General features: G+C 47.2%; 1 protein-coding gene across 1 annotated transcript in view; it reads left to right on the top strand.

Annotated features, from left to right (window-relative positions):
- The window catches only part of LOC119399551 (serine/threonine-protein kinase LMTK1), a 65,856-nt gene that overhangs the window by 25,372 nt on the left and 17,314 nt on the right, over positions 1-23,170 (top strand). The window contains exons 7-16 of the mRNA XM_037666359.2: positions 1,119-1,206; positions 2,269-2,399; positions 6,272-6,356; positions 6,800-6,918; positions 8,230-8,382; positions 9,065-10,647; positions 16,880-17,195; positions 17,601-17,913; positions 19,669-19,807; positions 22,219-22,473. Coding sequence (XP_037522287.1) covers positions 1,119-1,206; positions 2,269-2,399; positions 6,272-6,356; positions 6,800-6,918; positions 8,230-8,382; positions 9,065-10,647; positions 16,880-17,195; positions 17,601-17,913; positions 19,669-19,807; positions 22,219-22,473 — 3,182 coding nt within the window. The remainder of the gene's footprint in view (positions 1-1,118; positions 1,207-2,268; positions 2,400-6,271; positions 6,357-6,799; positions 6,919-8,229; positions 8,383-9,064; positions 10,648-16,879; positions 17,196-17,600; positions 17,914-19,668; positions 19,808-22,218; positions 22,474-23,170) is intronic.

Below are 23,170 nucleotides of genomic sequence, written 5' to 3' on the forward strand. Positions count from 1 at the left end.
TACGTCGTGAAGTGCGCTCGGAGCCGACCGAGTGACTACCAAAGAGAGCGGCCATGGTGCATTTTCACGCAGCTTGGCATCGTTTGACCGTAATATTAGCCGCATGAGAGGTGCAAGCAACAGGACCTTTCGAGTGATGCAAACAAATGCATCGCCTTCGAGATTAGAACTGCAAAGATGGCGTCTATGACATAACTGCTCGCGAAAGCAAGGCCTTCGAGATTGGCATTTACTATTGACAAAAGCATAGCCTTTGAGATTTGTATTGCACAAACATGGTGTGTATGACGTAATTGCTTGCGAAAGCAAGGCCTTCGAGATTGGCATTCACTTCTGCCATCGCGTTGGCGTAGACTCATCATCATCGTTATTTGTCGGAGAACGGGAGGAGTTCGAGCTGGTTGGAGCTCGCATGGTCGTGCGTGCGGTTCGCGGTCGGTCTCGCCGCGCCGGTCGTGATTGCGTGTGCTTAGTTCTTTCATGTCTACAGCTGTTGGTGTTAAAAAAATCACATACGTTGATTACATTTCTGTGGATAAGGCCGTCCTAAGCTCCGCGTTTCTATCCGTCGACTAGATCGCGGCTGAGCGCGCCAATTTTCGTGCTGCTCGTAAGAATTGAAATAAAATTCTGTACCACTAAATATTTTGCCGTTTTTCCTGTTTTTCGGCTCTTACGTTTCCCGTCTCTTACGGTTGTTTCCTACGGTCCCTTCAAAAACGTATCAGCGGGGTTCTACTGTACTTAGGGCAAGCAAAGGCAGGCTTTTCTAATTAGGTTGTTGTACACTAAAAACAAGGCTTTGTTGCAAGAAGTGCGAGGTTTATCTCGGTATTGAGGAAGATGGACCGACAGACTGCTTTGAAGGGCTCCACAAAGTTTTAACTCCGTATTCATGTTGTACAGATACGTGTACATCGATTGTATTCCGTAATTTGGGTTGTGTGAAGAAGGTTTATATCTTTGTGGCACTTGGCACTTGCTAATAGAAAGTCAGCCATTAAATCTCTGCTTTTTCAGCTGTGAGCTGCATACGAACACTTTATTAGAATGATTGATTATGGGCAACCAATGTAACGTTACATTGTTATGTTGTATTTTCGGCCTGAAATGTGCAGGCTTCTGCGGCACCCGCATCTTCTTCAGCTGCTCGGTCGATGCCTCGAGTCAGATCCATTCTTGCTCATCTTGGAGGATTCGGTCATGGTGAGTGCGATGCTCACAGTATGTCACGGGCGTGTTGAGTTCAAGTGCCACTCTGTGGCATCTTAGGCTGTTTTATATGCGAGTGCGCACATTTAAGAACTGTTACCACGTCTAAAGCTGTATTCCAATGTTCATCGTGGATGGCCACATGGACAGGCAAGCAGACAGCAGTCAATCGTTAAGTCTTATTCCAATCGTAATGAAGCCACCGAAGGTAGCCTGGAAGTTCAACTCCCGGATTGAAACAGAACAATTTAAGGCTAAGTAGCGCATATAATTACGCCGATATGACCCGAACTGAAGACATTGGAGACATACTTTTGTCTCCACTGTCTTCAGTTCAGGTCATATCGGCATAATTTTGCTTGAACGAGTAGACCGGAGCCAACGTTATCTTTAGAGACCAGATTTGTCGCGACATAACTTGGTTATTTAAAAAAATTGCGCATACCAGTCATTGTGCTAAAAAGTTTGATGTCACGTTTGAATCCGTCAGTACAGTAGACTCTCGTTAAACGGAACCTGAAGGGACCAAGGAAATGTGTTCCGTTTAACAGGAGTTCCGTTTACCGAGAGATGAACAGGAATGCAGAATCCAAGTATGAAACCAATTATGTTAGATGCAGTTGTTCCGTTTAAGCAGCAGTTCCGTTTAACAGATTTCCGTTTACTGAGAGTCTACTGTACTGTATTTTGCTGTCCAAACAAAATGGCGGCCAAGTGGAACAAGCTCGGCAGCCACTTTGATTGACTTCGAAACTCACTGCCAGGGCATCTGCTTACGGAAGGACATACCACCGACTGTTCTCTACGAAGCTTAGACACAAAGTTTGTCTCCCGGTTGAGTTGAGCACAGCATCATCGCCTGGCTGAAAATGATGAAATTGATTAAATTAAGAGTCCGCAAAAACAAAATCGAATTAAACTTTGTGCTATACAGGGTAAATTGGAGTTATAACAGGGCCAAACCTTTGTCTTGAAGTGTACATAGAACATGCTGCTGCTGCTGATGGTGATAATGTCTTGAATAACCTACCCCCCTCCCCCTCCCATCCTTCTCAGGACTTGAAAGCGTTCCTTCTGAGCAAGCGCCCCGAGGCAGAGCCCTTCCTGCAGGGTCCGATTCCCTTGCAGGCCGCCTGTGCCATTGCTTCTGCGCTGGACCACATGCACAGGCACAGCTTCGTGCACGTGTGAGTGGCATTTGTGCACACTTGTGAGGGTTTTAAAAGTTTAAGTAAGAAAGTTTCCTTAACGCAAGACAGGTATGCAATTATAAGAAAAAAATGGATTCAACCCTAGGCTTGTCCTAGGTGTTTGGCAGGGGCACTCACATGTCAGCATTCTTGTGGCCTGCTGTATTCGTTACGCTAACTCTGTGCGTCATGGCCACTGCCGAAAGTGGATCTCGGAGGCCATGTCGAAAGAAGTGCATGGTTGAGATTTGCTCCACCACCAGGTGCCAAAACAATCCCAGCTGTTCACAAGAAAACAGTCTGATGCCTCAGTGAACTCATTCAAATAATTTTCATTAAATATCTTTACAACTAATATGCCGTTATATACACTTATGTCACGATATCATTAGAGATGTGCGAATAGTAAATTTTAGGTTCCAAGCGAATAGTGACTTGGTCAAATAATTTCGAATCTTATAGTTCGAATAATATATATCAAGTATTATATAGAAAAATAAGCATATTTGTCATGGCCCAACTAACCTGCACAATATATTCAAAGGTTGAAACAAGGCATGTGTGAATGTCGCTTCTTTGGTTTGTAGGAAAGTGGAAGCAACTTTGGATAGTAGCAGGATCTGAATTTTAGTAGGATGCTAGTGATAACCGGTAAAATACGTTATATTTAAAATGGACTATTCTTATCGCATATAAGCCCATATAACAAGCCTTTAAACTTAAAAAATAATTAATCGATATGAGGGTAATATGTTCATTTAACCTTGAAGTGGGGCTTCGTGGCAGTGCGGATATTTTCGGGACGCGTGTTTCATGGCATAGCACTCCTACACTGCAGTGAAACCGCCTTTACAGGGAGGTTGCATGCTGTCTAATATACGCTTATTTGTTCATTTCGAATAGTTCGAAATTTCAAATAATTTAAATTTGTGTCGAAGCAAATTTCAATACTGTAATATTCGTTCGAATATTTGAAGTGCTCGAATATTTGCACATGCCTATATATCATATGTATCCAATATAACTCATAACTTCAGCCACAACCATTGGTTTCGTATGAGACTTCTTCTGAAGATCTGGACAAGAAATGCTCGTCATGAAATGCTTGGAAGAGAGGTGTCCCTCATTGCTTGTGCAACTAAAAAAAACTTACTTTCAGGAGCCATCATATTTGTTAAAGGGTGCCTGCCGACTGTTATCACGAAAGAACACTTCCGTGGCAGCTGCTATTTTATACAACGTAATAACCGAAACAAAAGTTGCCGAGATAAGTAAAAACAGGGAAATACAGTAGCGGAAAACAATGTCGCGCGTGAGCTAGGCGTTTTCCTTAAAACTTGCTTTTTTTTTTCTTTTAAAAGCGTCTGTGGAGGGAAAGAGTTGAGTTCAAACTCTCAAGAGCCGCCCGACGGTTATTTCGAACGAAACGTCTCGCCCCTACTGACAACCTCTGGAAAAAAGTCTCTATCGCATTGCCTCTCAGTTCAACATGTCTCCGAAAACTTGCATAACGCCATGTCCGACAATAGGTGCATGCGAAGACGACGCGTGTGATGCACGCAGCCTTTGCACATGCTACAGATTATGTTCAATACAGGGAGCGCCGGCTGCCTGTGGGCTTAGCCGCTACAACCGTAGCTGTGTGAAGCACGCGTGGACCACCTGACTTGTGCTCTCCTGACCTCCCTCTCTCTTTCCCATCTATGCTTTCCCCTTTCCCACATTGCTTCTGCTACATAAAAGGAGGTGATTGCCAACCGCCTCCGTGACTAAAGAAATAGTCCCACTTAAGAACCAGGTGGCCGAGTCGGTCTAGAGTGGATGCCCATTTGTGCAGGCGCACATTAACCCTTTCAGGTGCCACCTATGAAGAACTGACTGTAAATGCGTCAAACCGGTAGAACGTTGCTTTGAGGCACTCGGTATTCTATTGCAAGAAAAATAATGTTGTCATACATTAATTTATGCATATTATACTAATTAACCCTAACTCAACTGTAATTAAGTACAGTAAAAGCTCTTTAATTCAAACTTGGTTAATTCGAACTTACTGCTAATTCAAACTGACGCCCTAGTCCCGGCACAGCCCTATGTATTTCTATGGGGGAGAACTCCTGATAATTCGAACGCGTCGGTATCTACAACGGTTAATTCGAACTGGGGGCCCTCTTGCTTTCGTCCCTCCTCACAGCAATCGGCCCAGAACGATCACCCAAATTACTCATTACTTTTGTCTGTGTAAAACAAGTGTAGTGATTGATTTCCATCTATGATTTTATGGTTGTGAATGTCGTCTGCCTGCTGCTACTGCTGTATGGGTGGCGCGGCCCAGTGAGGCAACGTTTGCCTTTAGCCGTGTCCCCTTGGACAATTTCAATATTGTTCTATAAATAAACTAAGAATGAAAGCCCTTAAATTTCGATTGCGTTAATTGTGTCATGTAAATGAACGTGTTTTGGAGCACAAATAGCTTCGTATATTTTGGCATTAAGCTCACTGCTCACGTGAATGGAAGTCTCTGCTTGTTTCTGGCTTATCACTGACTGATCAATAAATTCTGTTCGCTGTTTGAGCATGAACTTAATTTACGAAATTAGCTGCCACAAATGTGTAGTATCGCCTAATTTGCAGGAACGAGTCCAGAGGTGGCGTCTCTAGGTTCTCTCCGCACAGTGAGGCGCGATGTCTGTTCATTCTAGCACCCACCCGCTAATTCGAACTCCACTTTATTCGAACAATTTTATAGTCGCCTTCGAGTTTTAATTAACGTGCTTTTACTGTATCTACTTATTCTGAAGTCATTCTATGCTCTGTTTTTTGAATAAACAGAATCAAATCTCTGGCTATAAATGTAGCGCAAGTTCATTTTCGGTTATGTCCATTTCGAGCAAAGAAAAATTGTACTTTTGACGTGGCTCGCTGGGAGTGGCACGTCGAGCGACTCGTCGAACATGGTAGTGCCTCCAGAAACATCACACACAACAGCACACTTCAGAACGAAGTTACATGAAGACGCACTTATTACGCAGGAAGTTCAATTCATCCAAGGCTCAATGTATCTTGTACTTTCTTTGCCACTAGTTGATACAACTAGTAAAAACAGGTGGTGTACACAATTGTGTACATAGCGTCTCAAAGGGTTAATCCAGCTTTGAGGAGGAAATGCCACTGACGTTTTATTAAGTTGCACCCTACTGTACGGTAAAGAAATCGCCGCCCAAGTCCCTTGTACAGACGGTTAACCAGCGTAGCTGAAACGCGTGCCCCAGTGTTTATCACTGGGTTAATCCTGACGGTTCGTGAAAGTCTTTCTCAATTATTGTTTAGGCCTGTACAGAAATCGTAATTGGTGTTGGCCGCCCGTGTGTTCCCTTCTACTTTTTTAGTGGACCGGTGGTGAGCGGTGGGCCTTGCCCAGTTTCTGTGGCACGCACGTGCAAGGAATATTTCTATACATTGGACGAAAGAATTTTGGCTTTGCCTAGCCATAGCTATATAGTGCACTCAAACCTCATTATAACAAAGTCGCATCTGCCACGAAAATAACTTCGTTATATCCGAAAATTCGTTATAATCATTTATTTGTAACACTGTATCTACGACAACACTATTCTTCATTTACTTCGTTATAACCGATAATTTGTTATATCCATGTTCCGTTAGATCCCTCCCACCCCTCTGCCATCGTCCCCTCCATATTCCCTTCCAGGAATGCATGGTAAGGCCTACACTAGTGTCCCATACCGCAAAGATCATACAGTGCTGCATTCAGTAGTTCAACCTCTGTCACATTCTAACAAATTTCCAGAACATCTGGTATTAAAATGATTTGAGGCTTCACATTAACTTGATGGTGATGTGTGGTGCAGGGACCTGGCAGCCCGCAGCTGTGTCATCGATCGAAACCAGGTTGTCAAGGTCGGTGACTACGGCACTTCCCTGCAGGCTTACAAGGTGAGTGAAGGGTTTGCACTGCGACGGAAAATAAAGAGCGCGTAGTTCGCAACGGCAAAGGAACGCACACTAAATGGATCCTTATTTAGTAAGGCATGGAAATGCGGACATAAGAGAACACAGTTGATAGCTTCTGGAGACGAGTGTATACATTCTCATTCTCTCCTCTTGTGTCCGTGTTTGTGCACCTAACTTTCTTTCATTGTGAATCCCTCCCAACTAGCTCAACCTTCTGTTGTTTTAAAATGCCCTTGCTTTCGTCGCCATGGGGATCCCGTGACACTTTCTAAACGTTGTAAATTGTTGTTGAACCTAATACTTGAACTTATTGGCATTGTTAACACAAAAACTTCCCTAAACACAGCACAGTCTCTCGATTAATCGAGGTGATCAGTGACCAGCGCAGAGCCATTTGTGTGCGTTACAACGCTGACCTTTTGCAGGAGGACTACCACCTGGTGGGTGAAGTGGCCGTGCCGCTGCGGTGGACTGCCCCCGAATCTCTGCACTGCACTGATCTAGCGTTGGAGGCCCGGGAACTCACTAAGGAGGCCAATGTCTGGTCAGTGGAAGCCGATTCCTGCCTGTTGTTTTAGCCTTTCACGTGTGCACGTTTCACATGACCTTGTATCACTAGCTGAATGTGCACTAGCTTGGCGCAGGCCACGCCAAAATGTATGGGAACCTTCACAGTTGTTTTGGGATCTCCTGATAACATTGCACAGGACCCGAGCAGTTGTTTATTTTGGAAGTGACATACCAGGAGTGGTCCTGGATCACGCCTGTGATTTTTTTTTCTTTTTTTTTTTCTTTTTTGATTCATTGTTTGTCCTGATGCTCAGCTCTAACATTTCTCTCGATGTTTTCACTAAATGATGTTTTGTAGAAATCTATGCCTCGTGTGTGTATAATGTATCCATTTTTTTTTTTACTGACTTGTAATGACTTTTAACCCACTCCTGCATAAGATCTAAAATCCAGACTGGCGGTATTCTAATACATAAATAAAAATATAAAATCTGACGTGTTTCACCAAAGGTCAATTCGATCGACAACCAACAACTGTGCTTGTCGGTTGTCGATCTTTGTGCAATGAGTGTTCCTTTCATTGGATACAAGTTCACCCAATAAATAACTTAATCTTTATTGTTGGTACTGCTCGGTTCTTTACTGTCTCAACTATGTGACAAAACATGACTGTTTTAATTTAAGACAGCTTTCTACGACTAGATGCAATGTGAAACATCTGCATAAGGCATTCATCCAAAATGTCAGACTGACGTTTATTCTGATTGACTTATTGAACCTGGAAACTGCAGTTGTAGAGTTGGGGGCAACAGTTCAGAGCAAGCTCTAGCGGTGGCATGAGCAGCTTTTGTTGGAATTTGGGTTGAGATTATGCAAACTTGAATGAGTATTCTCAGGTCTTTTCCTGTGCCTGCGGTGGCATGGACAACTTCTCTAGTGATTAGAAGGTGGATGCAGGTATATGAAGGCAGCAGCAACGAAATCTTGCACTACTCAAAAAGCCCGTTCTTAGATGGTTTAGGTGTAGAGCAATCTTGGTGCAAGACTCTTCGTACTAGATTTGAGTGGATGCGTCACAGAAAGCTCACGAAAACGAGGCTATGTTGATGCCAGAGCTGAAGAAAAAGGCTGCCGTTTCTGTTTACAGGAAATGACGCGGCACCAGCAACGTTGAAAAGCCGTGCGGTTCTGCAGAACTTTCTCCAAGGATGTAGTTGGCTAGTTTATGATCCTCTTTTTCACCCACGCACTTGTTTGGGAGTTGTACGGCCTGCACCTGATCGCGGCTGAACAGTCTGTGACACCACTGATCGACCACGGACTTTTCCTATGCTTCCATTTGCAGGAGCTTCGGTGTGCTGCTGTGGGAATTGCTGTCCCTGGGAGCCCTGCCGTATGAGGGTCTGACGGACGAAGAGGTCCTGAGGAGGGTTGTGGTGCAGCGGGACCTGGTGCCAGCCAGGCCTACCACACCTGCTGGCCGACACACGGACCGCCTGTGAGCACTCTTACAGCATTATATCCACCGTATTTTCTTGCACATAACCTGCCCCTGCATATAACCCGCACCCCTAACTTGTCATTGAAATTGTCATTGAAAGATGCTGACAGAGCAAGGTTTCGCGAAATTGGTGATGATGCACGGATTTTATTATGAAAGCTTAGTTTGTTTTTTGAGCTAAACTGCTGACAGCAAAGCCACGTCATGTCTTGTCAACATCCTAGAAACTTGGCTGCATCAGGGAATGAACTGGGAAATTGCTTAGTTATTCGCTTACTTGCTATGCTTACTTGCTATAAAGAGCTCTTTGAAAGTGACAGTAATGGAGTGATTATAAATTTCTATTCTGTCATTGATACCGTGTAACCTTGTGGCCCTGAAAGCTCTGCATTGTCGCTCCCTGACCATCAAGTTGCACTATGTACACATTCTGAAACCACTAAGCACTGAAGCAGAACCTTTTAATGAATGCTATGAACATGCTCTGCAGGAATCGAGCACCTGCTAAACCAAATGGCAATTCATAAATGACATAATGAAATTTATGTTAGGGAATAGCGTACGACTAGTCGGTGCAAATATGTCTAGGTCTGAAGCCAAGTTCGGCACGTGAACTACTTCGACAAGTGCATCTGGATCAGTGGAACATCTGACTTTTGGTTATCCTTGCTTGTGGCAGGTACCAAGTTGCTACCTGGTGCTGGAGCGAAGTACCCGCTGAACGGCCGTCGGTGCATGAGCTCCGTGAGCTGCTCGGCCACCTCCAGCGTGAGAACAGCGATGCGCACGACTTTGAGTCGCGCTGGGCTGCACTGCGGCCTGACCGTGTCAAAGACTACAATCTGGCCCCGAACCACCCAGCCGCACTGTCGCTCTCTCGGCTCGGCTTTGAGAGCGACTTTGTAGCTGCCAGCCTCCAGAACCTCCACGGGAGCGCGGAGGACCTGCGCACCGAGCCGACCGTGGATGAGGAGGAAGAGCTGACCTCATTCCACATCTCGGAGGCAATCCGCGATTTGGATGCGATCCTGGCGGCAGAGTCGGGTTCCACGGCGTCCGTCGACCTGCCCAGCGAGTCCATGCAGCGACAGGACAGCCTCGGCAACGAGTCCGTCGACTCGAGGGAGCTCAATTCTCTTGGCTTCAAGAAGAGCGCTTCGGTGGAAGACCTGCTTCGTGAAGGGCCCGAGAAGGTGGCGGAAATGTTCCGCATCACTGTCATCGATGACGTGGACGCCAGCGGCAGCGAGCCACGCAGCCTCGGTGCAGACTCCGACATCTGGAGGCGACTCGATGACGGACCATCCGTGCCCGCTCCCGGAAACGGTGCACTGAACGGCAGTGTCGTCGGGGGCAGTGTGGTGTCGTCGAATGTGGGTATCTGGGGCAGTGCCGGTGGTGGGGACGGGGTGCAAGTTGTGGATGTGGTTCCACGTCAAGCTGAAAGCGACGGTGGTCTGCGGAACACGGCGGCGCGCGAGGACGTAAGTAGCCACGTCGGAGTCGCGGGACGGTTTGGTGGTGGTTGCACTTCGGCACGTGGCTGTTTCCCGACCCCTTCAGCCGCTAACTCCGTCGACGGTGGCACGCTGAGCACTAACACCCCAGACGCTTCCTCCGGTGATGCCCGGCAGGAAGCCAACACTGATCTGTGCCCCCCTGTCTTCACTTGCAGCCAGAGCGGAGACGACTCTGAGACGCCGACGCCGGCTGCCGCGGCCCCCGAGCCCACGACGCAAGGCGGCAGCAACGACAGCCGTGACAGTGCTTCGTACGTGACGGCGCCGGAGTCTGAGGAATCGAGCTTCGGCCTGGTGCCGGAACTCTTGGAACGTGCCGCGTCCGAGTCGGAGACGATGTTTCTGACCGCCATGCCGGACGGCGACAATACGTCCGACTGCTCCGACGCAACTCTGGCGGATGACGACGACAACTTTGCGAGTCCGCTGGCGCATTGTGTGCGTTCTTCGACACCGACTGGGGACTGTCCTAGCCCCGGTGTGTCTCCCATCCCAAAGTGCGCGTCGTGGAACCTGGGGGACGATGTTGAGGAGTCGGCGCTTTCGGACCTGACGGTGGACGATGATGTGGGGAAGGGGGGTTCCTCGTACGAGGACTCACTTGCAATCACCGAGAACTCGACGGTGGACGAGATGCGCAGGATTGCTAACGAGGCAGCGGCACAGCACCACCAGTCCATGCAGAATGGGCCGGTGCTGGTCAATGGGCATTTGTGCAATGGGCTGGAGTCATTAGACGATGGTGAGTTTTTCTGCATAGCATTTGTCTTTCACGATGCAGTTATGCATTCAATCCGTTCTGATAAGCATTGGTAGCTCTTGGTAAGCAGAATCAGAAAGCAAGGATTAGAAAGTACTACAAACCAGATCCATGGTGCAGATAGTAAATGTAACACTGACTAACAACCAGTACTCACTGCATATAAGCTGCAATATATAAGAAAGACAGACTGTGTTGAAAACGTGAAACTTGATGCACCAGTTCTTTGTGCAGGCTGCCACATATTGGTGAGTGGAGTGCATCTGCTGTGTGAAGGCACGCTAAAACATCAACTGCCACGTCGGTACACTTTAGTCGTTAAATGTGGAAATGTGGTTCACAGAGAATGTCAGAATTTGTTGGGACATGTCTCGAACGGCTACTGCATGGTCATAGCTGTCTGGTGGCTACTTTCATAGAAGCCATGTTGTCTTGATGTGTGGCTTAACTTGGCCTTCAAGAAGTCGCAAGCAAATATTGGTTTTCTATCGTGCAGACTAATTGTTAATCAAGACTTGTGTCAATGCCGTGATTCTCTCTGTGCTTACTGTCTACGTAATTTAGAAGAACTTGTTGGTGGGCGAGTTGGTGCATCTTAATACAAAAGGGATAACTGCGCTACCTGACACACACGTAACAGTTTTGGGCTCGTCGTAAAGAGCATTTCTCCGTGTTCAAGTTGTCCATTTTAGCTAGCTCCTCCATTCAGTAACAAGCGTGCGAAAAGCTTGTTTGAAGTTCAACATGTGTGAAGTTCAATTCAAGGCCTCCGATTGCTGCTTCTGCCGTGATGCTCGCTTCGGGAGCGTCATCTGCTGCTTGCGCGTCGCGAGGTCATGGCTGCGCTAAGTGGCGCGTTCGCACTCGTTTTCTGTTGACGGGTCGACGACAATTTAGAACGCTTAAGTTTGGCAGCTGCAAGTGGAAGCTCAGTCATCAGATTACGATAGTGCCGCCGCACTCGTTGCAAACATCGCAGACGTGCGACTTCGTTGGACCCGCTGTTAGAGGTTCTGCTTATCAGCACTTCGGAGCTTATGGCGAAGACAACCGCAGGACAACTCTTTGTACTCGCGATCGAGCATTATGTACTTTGAAACATCGGGCACTGTGGCCATGCACATCGCAACTGAGCTTTCTACTCTCCCCGCAATGGAATTGAAATATAATGGAGGCGCCCATTCCGCTACACTGCTTCCCACCCACTGCAAAGTACTCAGCCATAATTTTTCATCGTCGGCAGCCACAGCACAAAGTTATGTCGTGGCTAGGCCTAACTTCGCTCACGGTGCCGATGTACGAGACAAATCCGAACTTTGCGGGCAAGAACATCGCACTAGCGGACATGCAAATGCGAAGAAGCCGCAATATCTTTCGTCGCAAGCAACGAATTGCATCGCCCACTGGCTCCTCGGAACCGCGGATGGGCAATTTAGGCTTCGGCAGCGCACTCCCTGACCAAGCTCACCGTGCAGCGACCTGCATGGAGCAGCGGCGCAGCTAACAATTTCGCGTGTCGGCGCCCAAAAACGCAAGACCAAGCACGCTGTGCGCCAATTTTTTGTCGCTACAGCTAGGCACAGCTTATCATTGACAGACTAGAGGTCGGCGGCCTTCGTTCTTAAATCGGTATGTCGATATCTGCGACGCGCTGTTCCCGTCCCGAAAGTATGCTAAGCGATGTTTGAAGTCGGAAGTTATTGAATTTGTGATGTCCGTGGTAGAAAAGTCCACTCTAAAGGAGTCCTGACCACCTTGCTGGCCTCACATTTTAGTCAATTATATCGAATGTCCGTTGTGCCAGAATCCATTGTTAACGAAGCTCAATCAACGGAACAAATATGGAGGTCGGCATAACTCCACAAATTGGTATGTAGTATCCGAATGTCTGTTGTAAACAGATCCATTGTAACGAGGTTATACCGATACATCTTTCAGCCTGCTTTGGTGAACATTAACTTTCTGGTTTTAAGTGAATAAGTTCACATAGCTGTGTTCACTTCGGAACGCTAACACGACGGGCAGAAGTTGACTAATCTGAATAAGAATGGAGTTTCTTGTAAAGGTGGAAACAGAATGACATGGCTTAGTTTGGCACCAAATAAAAATATTTTAACTTTTGAGTACCGACGATCTGAAGACGAACCGGATTCTTCGAGGCTACAGCACTGCCTTTAAACGCCTTTTATTTTATTTCTGCTCCAGCTCAACTGTGATGCCATAAAATCTTTTAGTGCATTATGGGCAGAAAGTCCGTTACAACCATGTCCCTGATACAGCCTATTCCTTAATGTTCCCTTAATTGTGCCTTAATGGTCCTTTATGGTATCCTAACTAGGTGGATACCTGTTGTATGTGCACCTTTGAACAGTGGAAGCACTTTCATCTCTGGAATCAACTTAACGTGAAAACTTTTTTCTAGGGGTGTGCGAATATTCGAAATTTCGAATATTTTTCGAATAGTGTTTGCTATTCGATTCGATTCTCACTGAAATTTTACTATTCGAACTATTCGAACTTGCCAAAGACAAATGCAGTCAACGTCCGGTTGCAAGTGACCCCTTCAGATTTTCAATATGATTCACCTCATTACACTCTCGTATCGCGGCAAAGCTGCCTTTCAAGCTCCGTTACGGTCGAACTTAGCCAAGAGACAAAGTCCGGTTGAAAGCGGTCCCTAGATTTTCAAAATGCTTCACCTCATCACACCCCCGTATTGCGGCAAAGCTGCCTTTCAAGCTCCGTTACCGTCGAACTTAGGCAAGAGACAGTCAACGTCTGATTGGAAGTGGTCCCTAGATTTTCAATATGCTTCACCTCCTCACACCCCCGTATTGCGGCAAAGCTGCCTTTCAAGGTCCGTTACGGTCGAACTTAGCCAAGAGACAGTCAACGTCCGTTTGGAAGTGGTCCCAAGATTTTCAATATGCTTCACCTCATCACAACCCCGTATCGCGGCAAAGCTGCCTTTCAAGCTCCGCTACGGTCGCAAATGTATTAACTCAAGAAAACGCTGGTTCTAATATGGAGATGAAAGATGTGGCAGAGTTGGGGGCTCAATTATGCTGTTTTGGACCTGAAATTTGGGCAGGAAGTCCGAAAAATCGGACGCCAAAGCTTTTTAGCATCCAAAATTTCAGATGTTCTTATATATCGACGTCTACAAGGCAGATTTGGAACTCCGGACTTGAAGAGAGCACACCCTTGTCTGCCACATCAGTTGAACTTCCACAGAAGTTGAAAGAGAAGGAGAGGCTGAGGAAATGGCATATTTGCCTATCACATGTAAAGTATTGTCGGCAACACTTTGGTTGCACCAAATCATGCACATAAATACCATTCGGCCTCTACATTGCCTCATTCTTGATAAGAAAGACAACTATGAAATATGACCCCACCAGCGCTTCATCAACCTAGCGAAAAGAAACACTTTCATGTTGCTATCTCACAAGCACATACTTAGGGATTCTCTACAACTTTTTCTGTAATTTCACTTCGAATTATTTGAAAAATGTTTGAGAAATATTCGAAAATTATTCGAAATTATTCGATTCGATTCGCACTCAGTCTTTATTATTCAAATTCGCTTCGCACCCAAAATTTTGCTATTCGCACAGCTCTACTTTTTTCTCATATCTCTGATGACAACAGTACGGAAAGCCAACTTGCAAACTTTTTTCCTCTGTGTTGCGATTTGCTCCACTTAAACATTCGTGATGTGCATTCGTGAAATGTGCAGATGTTACATATGTTAAGGTCAGCTGTGCCTTCTACTTACATGCATGTTTAACAGCTCACAGATGAACTTGGGAGATAGGCTCGCTGCAATTGTTAGCATGTTAGTGTATATGTGCCACAGTCCTGTAGCCAGGGGAAGGGCCCTAGGGCCTGCCTCCCCCCCCCCCCCCCCCGAAATTTTGATGGAGGGGGGTGGTTTACCAAAAATAATGAAAATAGGTGTTTTTATTGAATAGTAAAGGTATTCCGCAAGTTACCATGACTTACCACGACGTCATAAATTCTAACCACTCCTGCTAGGGCCTATATAATTCTTCAAGTAAAAGTGAATGACCTTGTGTTCTAAGGGAGCCAGGGACTCATTGTAGCAAGTTTTGAGAAATTGTATTGAGCCAACACTGCTGAAATACACGAGGGACCTTTGAAATCTTTGATATCGTGCTGGCACTCAGCTGTTCCAAGTTTCAGCGCGAAATTGAAGAAATGGAAGTTTGTCCTGTTTTCCCTTACTAATGAACCCATGATGGCTAAACGAACAATTAAGTTCTCAACAAATGACTCGTCAGTCAAAACTGATAGCTTATGGCAGTGCTCATCAGAAACAAGGATGACACAGTGTGTGAGAATAGACAAACATTCAGCACGTGTGTTCGTCTATTGTCAAGTTCTGTGTCGTCTTCGTTTCAGATGTGCAGTGCTGTAAGTCGTCATGACTAGCAACTAGCCCATCTGTATGTCTCAAGCAACTCTAAACTGATTGGATATTTCACTTTATGCTACGTTTAATACACCAGGTGCCACGCTGTGGAAGCTATGCAAGAAGTTCAGTCAGCGAAATGTAGAAGTCCGTACGTTTCGTGCTTGGCCTCTGTGATTAGCTCTGGCTGTATGCTGCTGGAGCTAATCGCGGAGGCCATGTGACGAAAACAATGGGATGCTAAGTGATCCAGAAACATCTTTTGACAATAGCATACCTGCCAAGTCTCCTGGATTACCCGGGAGACTCCCGGATTTTGAACGTTTCTCCCGGTTGTGCGGGTCATGGGAAAATCTCCCGGAAATCCAGTTTTGCCCCGCGCGTCCAGTGCTTTGTCTGGCCACGTGAGCAAAGTTGTCTGGTCACGTAGTAGAAAGGAATCCTCTTCTTTTTTTTTTAATGATGGTAGAAAGGTTCGACTCATTTTCATTGCGCATGAAGTAGCTGTGCACTTTGTGCCGCAGTGCTCTTTGTGCTGCAGCCGCGTCTTGCCTGTGATGCGTACATAAAAAAGATGCGCTCTGTTTTCGCTAGGAGAGAGCGCTCGCAAGAATTGTGGCGCCAACGCAAGCTCGTGATGCAGGTGGCTGTTTGATGTCGTGACGCGAGGTGAGACGTTTCGCGTACAGATGCGCTACACGCAATTTAAAAATTGATCCTAAATGTGTTATAGGTTATATCAGCCGTTAATATTTCGTAGGTGATGCGTTTGTGTACACAAAAATCTATCCCACAAGTTATCTCGCCTTCAAAATTTTGTGTCACTACTGCTTTAAGTGGAGAGCCCAGCACTTAAAGGGTAGCCGTTACCGATGTCTGTCGAGATAGCGTGTTTGCCAGCGCTCGCGACCGTTTCTGTCTCAAAGGCACCCCTTATGGTCCCTTGCCCGATGAAATAACTGGTAAGCAAGCGACGACAGGCCTCGCACGCGGAGCGATGTTATCGCATGTGCCCTTCGCGCGACGGTGACGGCCGGGTCGTTTCATCTCTGCTTCAACTGCCTTCGTCCCTAGCGCTAGCGCGCTTTTACTTGCACGTGAAACAGACGATGCGTAAGCAATGTTATTGGTTTGGACTCGGCACAGATCAGCGGTGACCGCAAAATCCCGCTGACAGTAGGCAGTTTTAGATTAGCATACGCTAAGTTAGCGTTTGCGGCCCGCTATTTCAGTCAGTTAACAGGAGCCCGCAAGCAGTTAGTGTACAAGTGCATCTGCAGTTGCGCGGAAAGCCAACGCAAAGCTTTGCGTACGCTATTCGAAAACTGCCTAATGTCCATATAATTGCTATCGCAGTACCCCCCCCCCCCTGCGGTCGGCATTCTTTATACCCCCACCCCCTCCCGTGGTCGACATATTTTATACCCCCCCCCCCCCCCCGTTGAGTAAATCTCCCGGATTCTGTTTCTGCAAACTTGGCGGGTATGCAATAGTATAAATAATGGGGTTTGTTTGTTTCTAAGGCACAAAGCATCATCATTTATTACTTGGCCTACAAACAAAAAAAAACTGTGTTATGGGTGCTGAATTTACTGAACTATTTCTTGATTTGAACACATCTACTGCAAGAAGTCTTCCATAGCATTGCACATGATGTATGAAGTGGACTGTAATGCTCCTTTAAGTAAGTTACATTCATGTTTGTAAATTCATGGTGAAATGGAGTCAAAAGCAACACGAAAGTACGCAGTGAGAAAGGCCTGCTTTCTTGGCCCACAGGTGACGACAGTGACGACGAGGGGCTTGTGGAGTACGATCTCAACGACATCTCTGCGGTCCTGGACGGCAACGTTGAAGGTGGCGGAGGAGGCGGGCTGCCGTCGCCGCGGTCGGCGTGGCCTCCACTCGAAGACTCGCCCATGTGCGGGGAGGAAGAAGAGATCCTGACGGTGAACACGCTGACCCACGAGATCACCGTCAGGCCAGCTGCGGGCATAGTCTTCGACGGCCGCGAGGTGCTTGCGGGCGTGGAAGAGGAGGACGATGGGGATGCCAGTCCCCTGGGATCACCTGAACGAAAGCAGCAGCTTGACAGGTGCGCAAAATTATTCTGTAATATTTTCTCGCGAGAGCAATTACATGAACACTGCAGGCGCATTTTCGGCATCGTTGTCAGTGTCTCCGTGAGATTCCGTATAAAGACGAAGGGCGATGAACATTTTCCTGCGTGGTGTATGTTCAACGTGCGAGTGACAGTGTTTGAGGGCAGCCGCCAGTCATTGCTCAAGTGGAGATTAAACGCACCAGCTGCCTTCCATTGCACGCAAAGGCCATATAGGAGGGGAGGGGGTGTATTGCTTATACATTTGTGTAATGCAGCCTCTTATATTTTGCCTTCACTTTGCTATAATGCGCACAGGTTTAAACTGCTCACTCTCGTTATTTGCAACAAAATTTTAGTTTGAAAGGCTGATGCATCTGACTTTTGCGGCATTTGCAGGAAGCGAGATGGCCTGGACGACGATGCCGAGGACACGGATGACACGAGCAGCACGGGGACGTCGTGCACCTCCACGTCGGGCTCGTTCGAGTGCCTGGCGCAGGAGGAGGCGGACGGTATGGTAGACGGTGTGACGGATGGTGTATCGAAAGCGGGAAGCACTCTGACAACGCCTCCTGCTCAGCGACCGCGCAGCTTGGAAGGCAGCCCCACCTCCCCGAGGCGCGCCAGCACTTGGGACCGTAGGGCCACGCCCACCAAGTCTGCTCTCAAGTCTGCCAGCGGCAACAGGTGCAAGCCTAGTACAGGAAAGGTGGGCGTGGTTCACCTTTCACATTGCGTGTTTCAGGTGTACAGTTGCATGATAGAGCAGGCGTCAAGGCTAGAGTTTGTATGAAAACTCGTTACGGTGAGCATAAGCGGACGTGAGCAGAATACGTGCGAGTGGATGTGAACATTTACAGTTGAACCCATTTGTAACCTTACTGGTTTTAACAAAATGTCCATTATAACGATAAAAAGCTGCTGCGTTGTCAACTTTTGTTTATTTTTTATGGGGTAAATAGCCCACTCACTACAATACCCCCAGCTGCATTATCGGTTATAACGACGAAGTCTGGCTGCTGGGCACCCATGCTGAACTGTAATGGAAGGCGAAACTTGAAAAGAAAAAAATGAATAATTCTAGCCACTACACCTCGTTCTGCCACCCCAACGCCATCACGCATTTCTACAATCAGAGTTGCTTTGTAGCCTTCTCTACTTCGTCGTCCTCACTTGTCTCATGTCGCCCTTCCACCCCTCTGAACGCGAATAAGCTACTCCGCGTCACACGCCACCCTTCAAAATGCAAATGGAGCACCCCAACAGCTCTGACAGCACTGTCTGGGTGTTGCCAAAGTTCACAGTGTGTCAGTGCATCTCTCAGTTTGCTTACTGGCCCCTCATTCTCTGCTGTTCTGCCAATGGATTAAATCACTTTTGCTGGTCCTTGTTGGTGGCGTCGAAGTCGTTGCTAGCCATGTGGTTTCTCCACTGCCGAAAGGGAAGACGGCCGATTCACCCACGGATCATCAGGCATTGCATGACGTTGCGGCAAAAGAAAATGTGCTGCTGCGGATGTGGAAACGAAGTGCAGTGATTACGGCAGCGATGATGCGGTAGGGCAAGCTGCATCAACGTTGTCCTCGTAGGAGGCCCTGCAGATGACACAGTCTCTCCAGTGCAGGGACCTTCTGCTGCAGTACGAGGAGCACCTGGATGCCTTGAAGAAGAGTATCGGCCAGCTTTGCATATAACAAGCAAGGCTGATGGACCTACTGTTTTCTTATGCAAGCCAGCGAGAAGCGTGCGCCAAGATGCTTGTGATCTCGCCCCAGCGTTTCGGGATTTCTCAAGCTGATAGGCTTGCGTGGCAACCTTCTTGAATTTTACTTTTGCAGTCCCTATGGTGTCTGAAGAAATGGATGTTGACTGTATACTCACGCTCGTCTATTCTTCTTTGTCGTCCTTATTGCCAATATACATTGCCATATCCCATCCGATATTATGGTTTTCTTGCAACAGTCTGCCATCCTCCCATCTTTTGCTTTTCTTTCATGCAACTCGTTTATAACAATTATTTATTATAACTATGGAATTTTTCGTGGCTCTTGAATATTGTTATAAGTAGATTGACTGTATAACTGAGATTGTGACAGCAAGTGAGCACAAATAGGTACAAGTGGTAGCGTGAGCAAGTACAGACAACTAAGAGTGTGCGTGATAATGGGTACATAGCTAGGGCAAATATTGGTGAGTCAGTATCCACTTACTCTTCTAACCGACGGTCGGTACTTGTTTGGTTTTGCAAAGCAGTGTGGCTTATACATGCGCTCACTTTGTGTCTTTACATTAAAAATAAAAAAAAGGACTTGATGGATTGAATTGGCTATTTGATGAGCCGTGTAGCACTTGATAGACGCTCAGCAGCTTTCGAAACTTTCCCAGCACAGAATTCGAGCACTGTGGTGTTGAAAACTGAAGAGAGGTGCGTGGCTGTGCTGAAGAATGTCTCTTTTTCACGCAGGGCTCAACTTCGCTGCGCAAGACGGTGTCGTTCCACGACGTCATCTCGTCGGTGCACCACTATTCGGCAGACGAGGAGGCGCCTCCGTCACCACCGCCGTCTGCGCCGCCGTCAGCCTTTGACTACGCTGGCCTCAGAGGTAAGCGTAAAATTTCTGAAAATTTGGAATGGCAAAGAAACTAATTTGTTAGCAGGCATTCAGTCCAAACTAGGTTTCCACTATGAATGTGCTTATAGCAGGCACGTCTGTATATTGTACAGGTAAAAAAATGTGAGCAGGTCGTCTATGTCATTTAAAGGGGTACTGAGAGCAATTTTCCAAGCTAAATTCACTCTGCCATACAAATCTCTTGTATATGTGAAGCTCAGTACATGTTTATAAGCTGATTTACATTGATATTTAATGTCAATGTTAGCATGGCGTACCTACTGACATTGACACCATCATGAAGTCAGGCTACAGTATCAATTCTGGTGACTTCACGCACCAGTATGGCTGGTTGCAATGTCATCAGGTGTGAAAACTTCCAAAATGGCCGCTTGTGCGTCACCAACGGTACCACAGAGTGGAGCAGCCATGAAGACGTCAGTAATATCTTGTGCGAGCACGTGATGAGCAGCTCATACCGTGTTGTGATGTCAGGGTACAATAGGAACCGAGAAGTAGGTTTTAAAAACATGCTGCAATTACTTTTAACAGCAAAGCTGTTCTCAGTTGAGGCTTCCCCTTCTGTTGTCATTTACAGTAAAACCTCGTTATAACGAAGTTGAAGGGGGAGTCATAATTACTTCGTTATAACCATTAGTTCGTTATAGCCAATATCCATTTCTACCGACAATTGGCACGCAAGAGAGGATTTACTCACTACCGAATCTCACAGCAGCCCGCCACGCAAACGAAAAACGGCCGTCGCACGGAGAAAAACTAGTAAAATAAGAAAAAAAAGAAAGAAGAGCAAAGAACTGCTAATTTATTCACGCCAAACTCGGCACACCAGCTGGCGGCTCACTTAGCAGAAAAAAAGTCCTTAATAGACTTCTGCCGTGTCTTCCTCAGACGGATGATGCCTTTTTCGGCCGCTGCCGCTATGTCGAGTCCGTCCTCGCCGTCATCGTGAGCGCCGAACATCGGGTTCGCAAACTCCGGGCTGTTGTCGACACATTCGTCACTGTCGTCATTCACCACCCCTGTCACCGCGCGCACAATTTCAGCCTCTGTGAGCTCTTCGGTTGTCACCGCGTCAGCATCGGCACTGCCGTACGTGCAGAAGGTGTCGCAGTCGGGCACAACTCCGGCGTCAATGAGAGCGTCCCACGACGCCAAGTCTTGGTCACCCGCGGCACCCTCATTGGCGGCAGCACCGATATCTTCGCTGTCACCGCCGCTTTTGACGCCAAACAAGGCATGCCGGAAGCAGTTGGCGATTGTGCAACAGCACTGGTGACTGCTTCTTTGTTGCTCAACGCTACACCGAAATCTTGGGCCACTTTTTTCTTCTTGACGCCGGACTCAACGGCTTTCAACATAGCCGCCTTCTGCTCGATTGTAATCGTTTTGCGCTTTCGTTTGCCGTTGCCGTCCGTCCATCTCCTGTCTAGCGGCGGGAACCGAGAAAGGACGCTGTCTCATGCACACGCAGCGAACGACAAGCAACTACAAGGCCCACGGTGCCGCGGTCGCCGCGTCGTCGTCCACGTGGTCCACTGGTCCACGCGCGCAGCAGGAGAGCGGGCGGGTCCACAAGTACCGCGGGAGAGGGGAGGCCGGGTGACGTGCGCGGGTGAGTCCACGAGTTTCGGTGGAAAGGGGAGGCAGGCAGACGCGCACCCTCGCGCGTGTTGGCAGGCGGTTCTTCGGGAGCGCGTGGGCGTCAGTTTTGAATTACCGCATGCGACGTAAAGCGTCGCGCGCTATAAGACATTGACTTGCCGGGTACCAAAATGATCAGTAAATGCTCGGTGGGGGAAAAAAAAGGTTCGTTATATCCATTGCGAGGAAATTGTAGCTTCGTTAAAACGAGGTTTTAAATACATGGGCGTCTATGGGAATTTCAAGGGGAATTACGATTGCTTCGTTATATCCATTAGTTCGTTATATCCCGCTTCGTTATAACGAGCTTCTACTGTATACACTGCAATAAATGGCATTTATACACTGCAACCAGCCATACTAGTGATAGGGTGTTTTGGTGTGGCGAGAGTGCGACTCTGTAGGAGAGGAAGGGCTGCGCAGCGCCAAGAAGGGCGAGGGCGAAGCTCAGTGGAAAGGGTGAACCAATGAGAGGCACACACATATGGGGGTGAGGGTGAGCCTGACAATGGGGGGCATCAGCTTTGCTGTTTCGACAGTGTTCGCCAGGCGGAGCTGGCCGCACTTTTTTTTTTTCAAGGTGCACTCGCGTTTACCAGTACGTTTTCCAGGCTCTTGAAGGCTCGGCCTTTCATTTGACGCAAAGCAGCGGCAACTGAAGATTTTCGTGCCAGTACTCCTTTAAGTGTCGGCATCGGCTCTTCTTTGTGGCATTCACAACGTCGACGTGGCTTGCGCAGACTGGGAGTTCCCGCTTTGTCTGGACGAGGAGTTTCCGGAAGCCACCAACGGGGGGAGCAGTACCAGCAGCAGCAGTGACGAGGAGGACAATCTGCCCCCCAGGGGGCACCGGGGGCTGCGCAGCCTGCCCGTGCGTCCGCGTATCACCAAGCTCGGAAGCACCTTCGGGTCTGCCGCGGCATCGCCCCTCTACTGCATTGCGGCACTCTCGCACGATGACCTCCCCACCACGGACGACGAGGAGCTGCCCACAGGTGAGTGACCAAATTGGACACGGGCAGTTGCGTGCCTCTTTGTGCTAGTCGTATATGAGATGTCACAGCGACGACTATGAGACATTCTAAGTACAGTCGAGTTGCTCGTGACTTCTGGTGGTAATCAGTCTATCAATCAATCTGTCAATCAGTCTGCTAGTCAGTCAATTGATCAGTTCCTGTTAAGGGGGGACACTGCTCTTAAAAATTTTCTTTATTTCTTGATCGATTTTGATGAAACTTGGCGACTTTATGTATATTTGAGTGCCGATTTCAAATATGCAATTATTTTTTTTATTATGATGTGTAGTTCTTAAATTACAAAATATTTCATGTGCCTTTTGGGGAGCAAGGTTATTTCTAAGCTGACTGCATTACGAAGTAAATGAGCATATCACGATAATCTGCAATCAGAACTGTGTGCAGTGCAACAAAAATGGATGTGCTAAACCCATTTGAACAAAAGTTATGGTACGTTGAACGTTCGCAAGTGAGTCAATTTCACGCTAGAATTTCACTTGTGAATGTTCAACATACCATAACTTTTGTTCTAATGTGTTTAGAACATCCATTTTTGTTGCACTGCGCACAGTTCTGATTGCAGATTACCGTGATATGCTGATTTACTGTGTAGCTAACTTAGTTTAGAAAAAATCTTGCTCCCCAAAAGGCACATGAAATATTTTGTATTTTAAAA

The sequence above is a fragment of the Rhipicephalus sanguineus genome, chromosome 7 (genome assembly GCF_013339695.2).
Source record: "Rhipicephalus sanguineus isolate Rsan-2018 chromosome 7, BIME_Rsan_1.4, whole genome shotgun sequence".
Taxonomy (NCBI): Eukaryota; Metazoa; Arthropoda; class Arachnida; order Ixodida; family Ixodidae; genus Rhipicephalus; species Rhipicephalus sanguineus.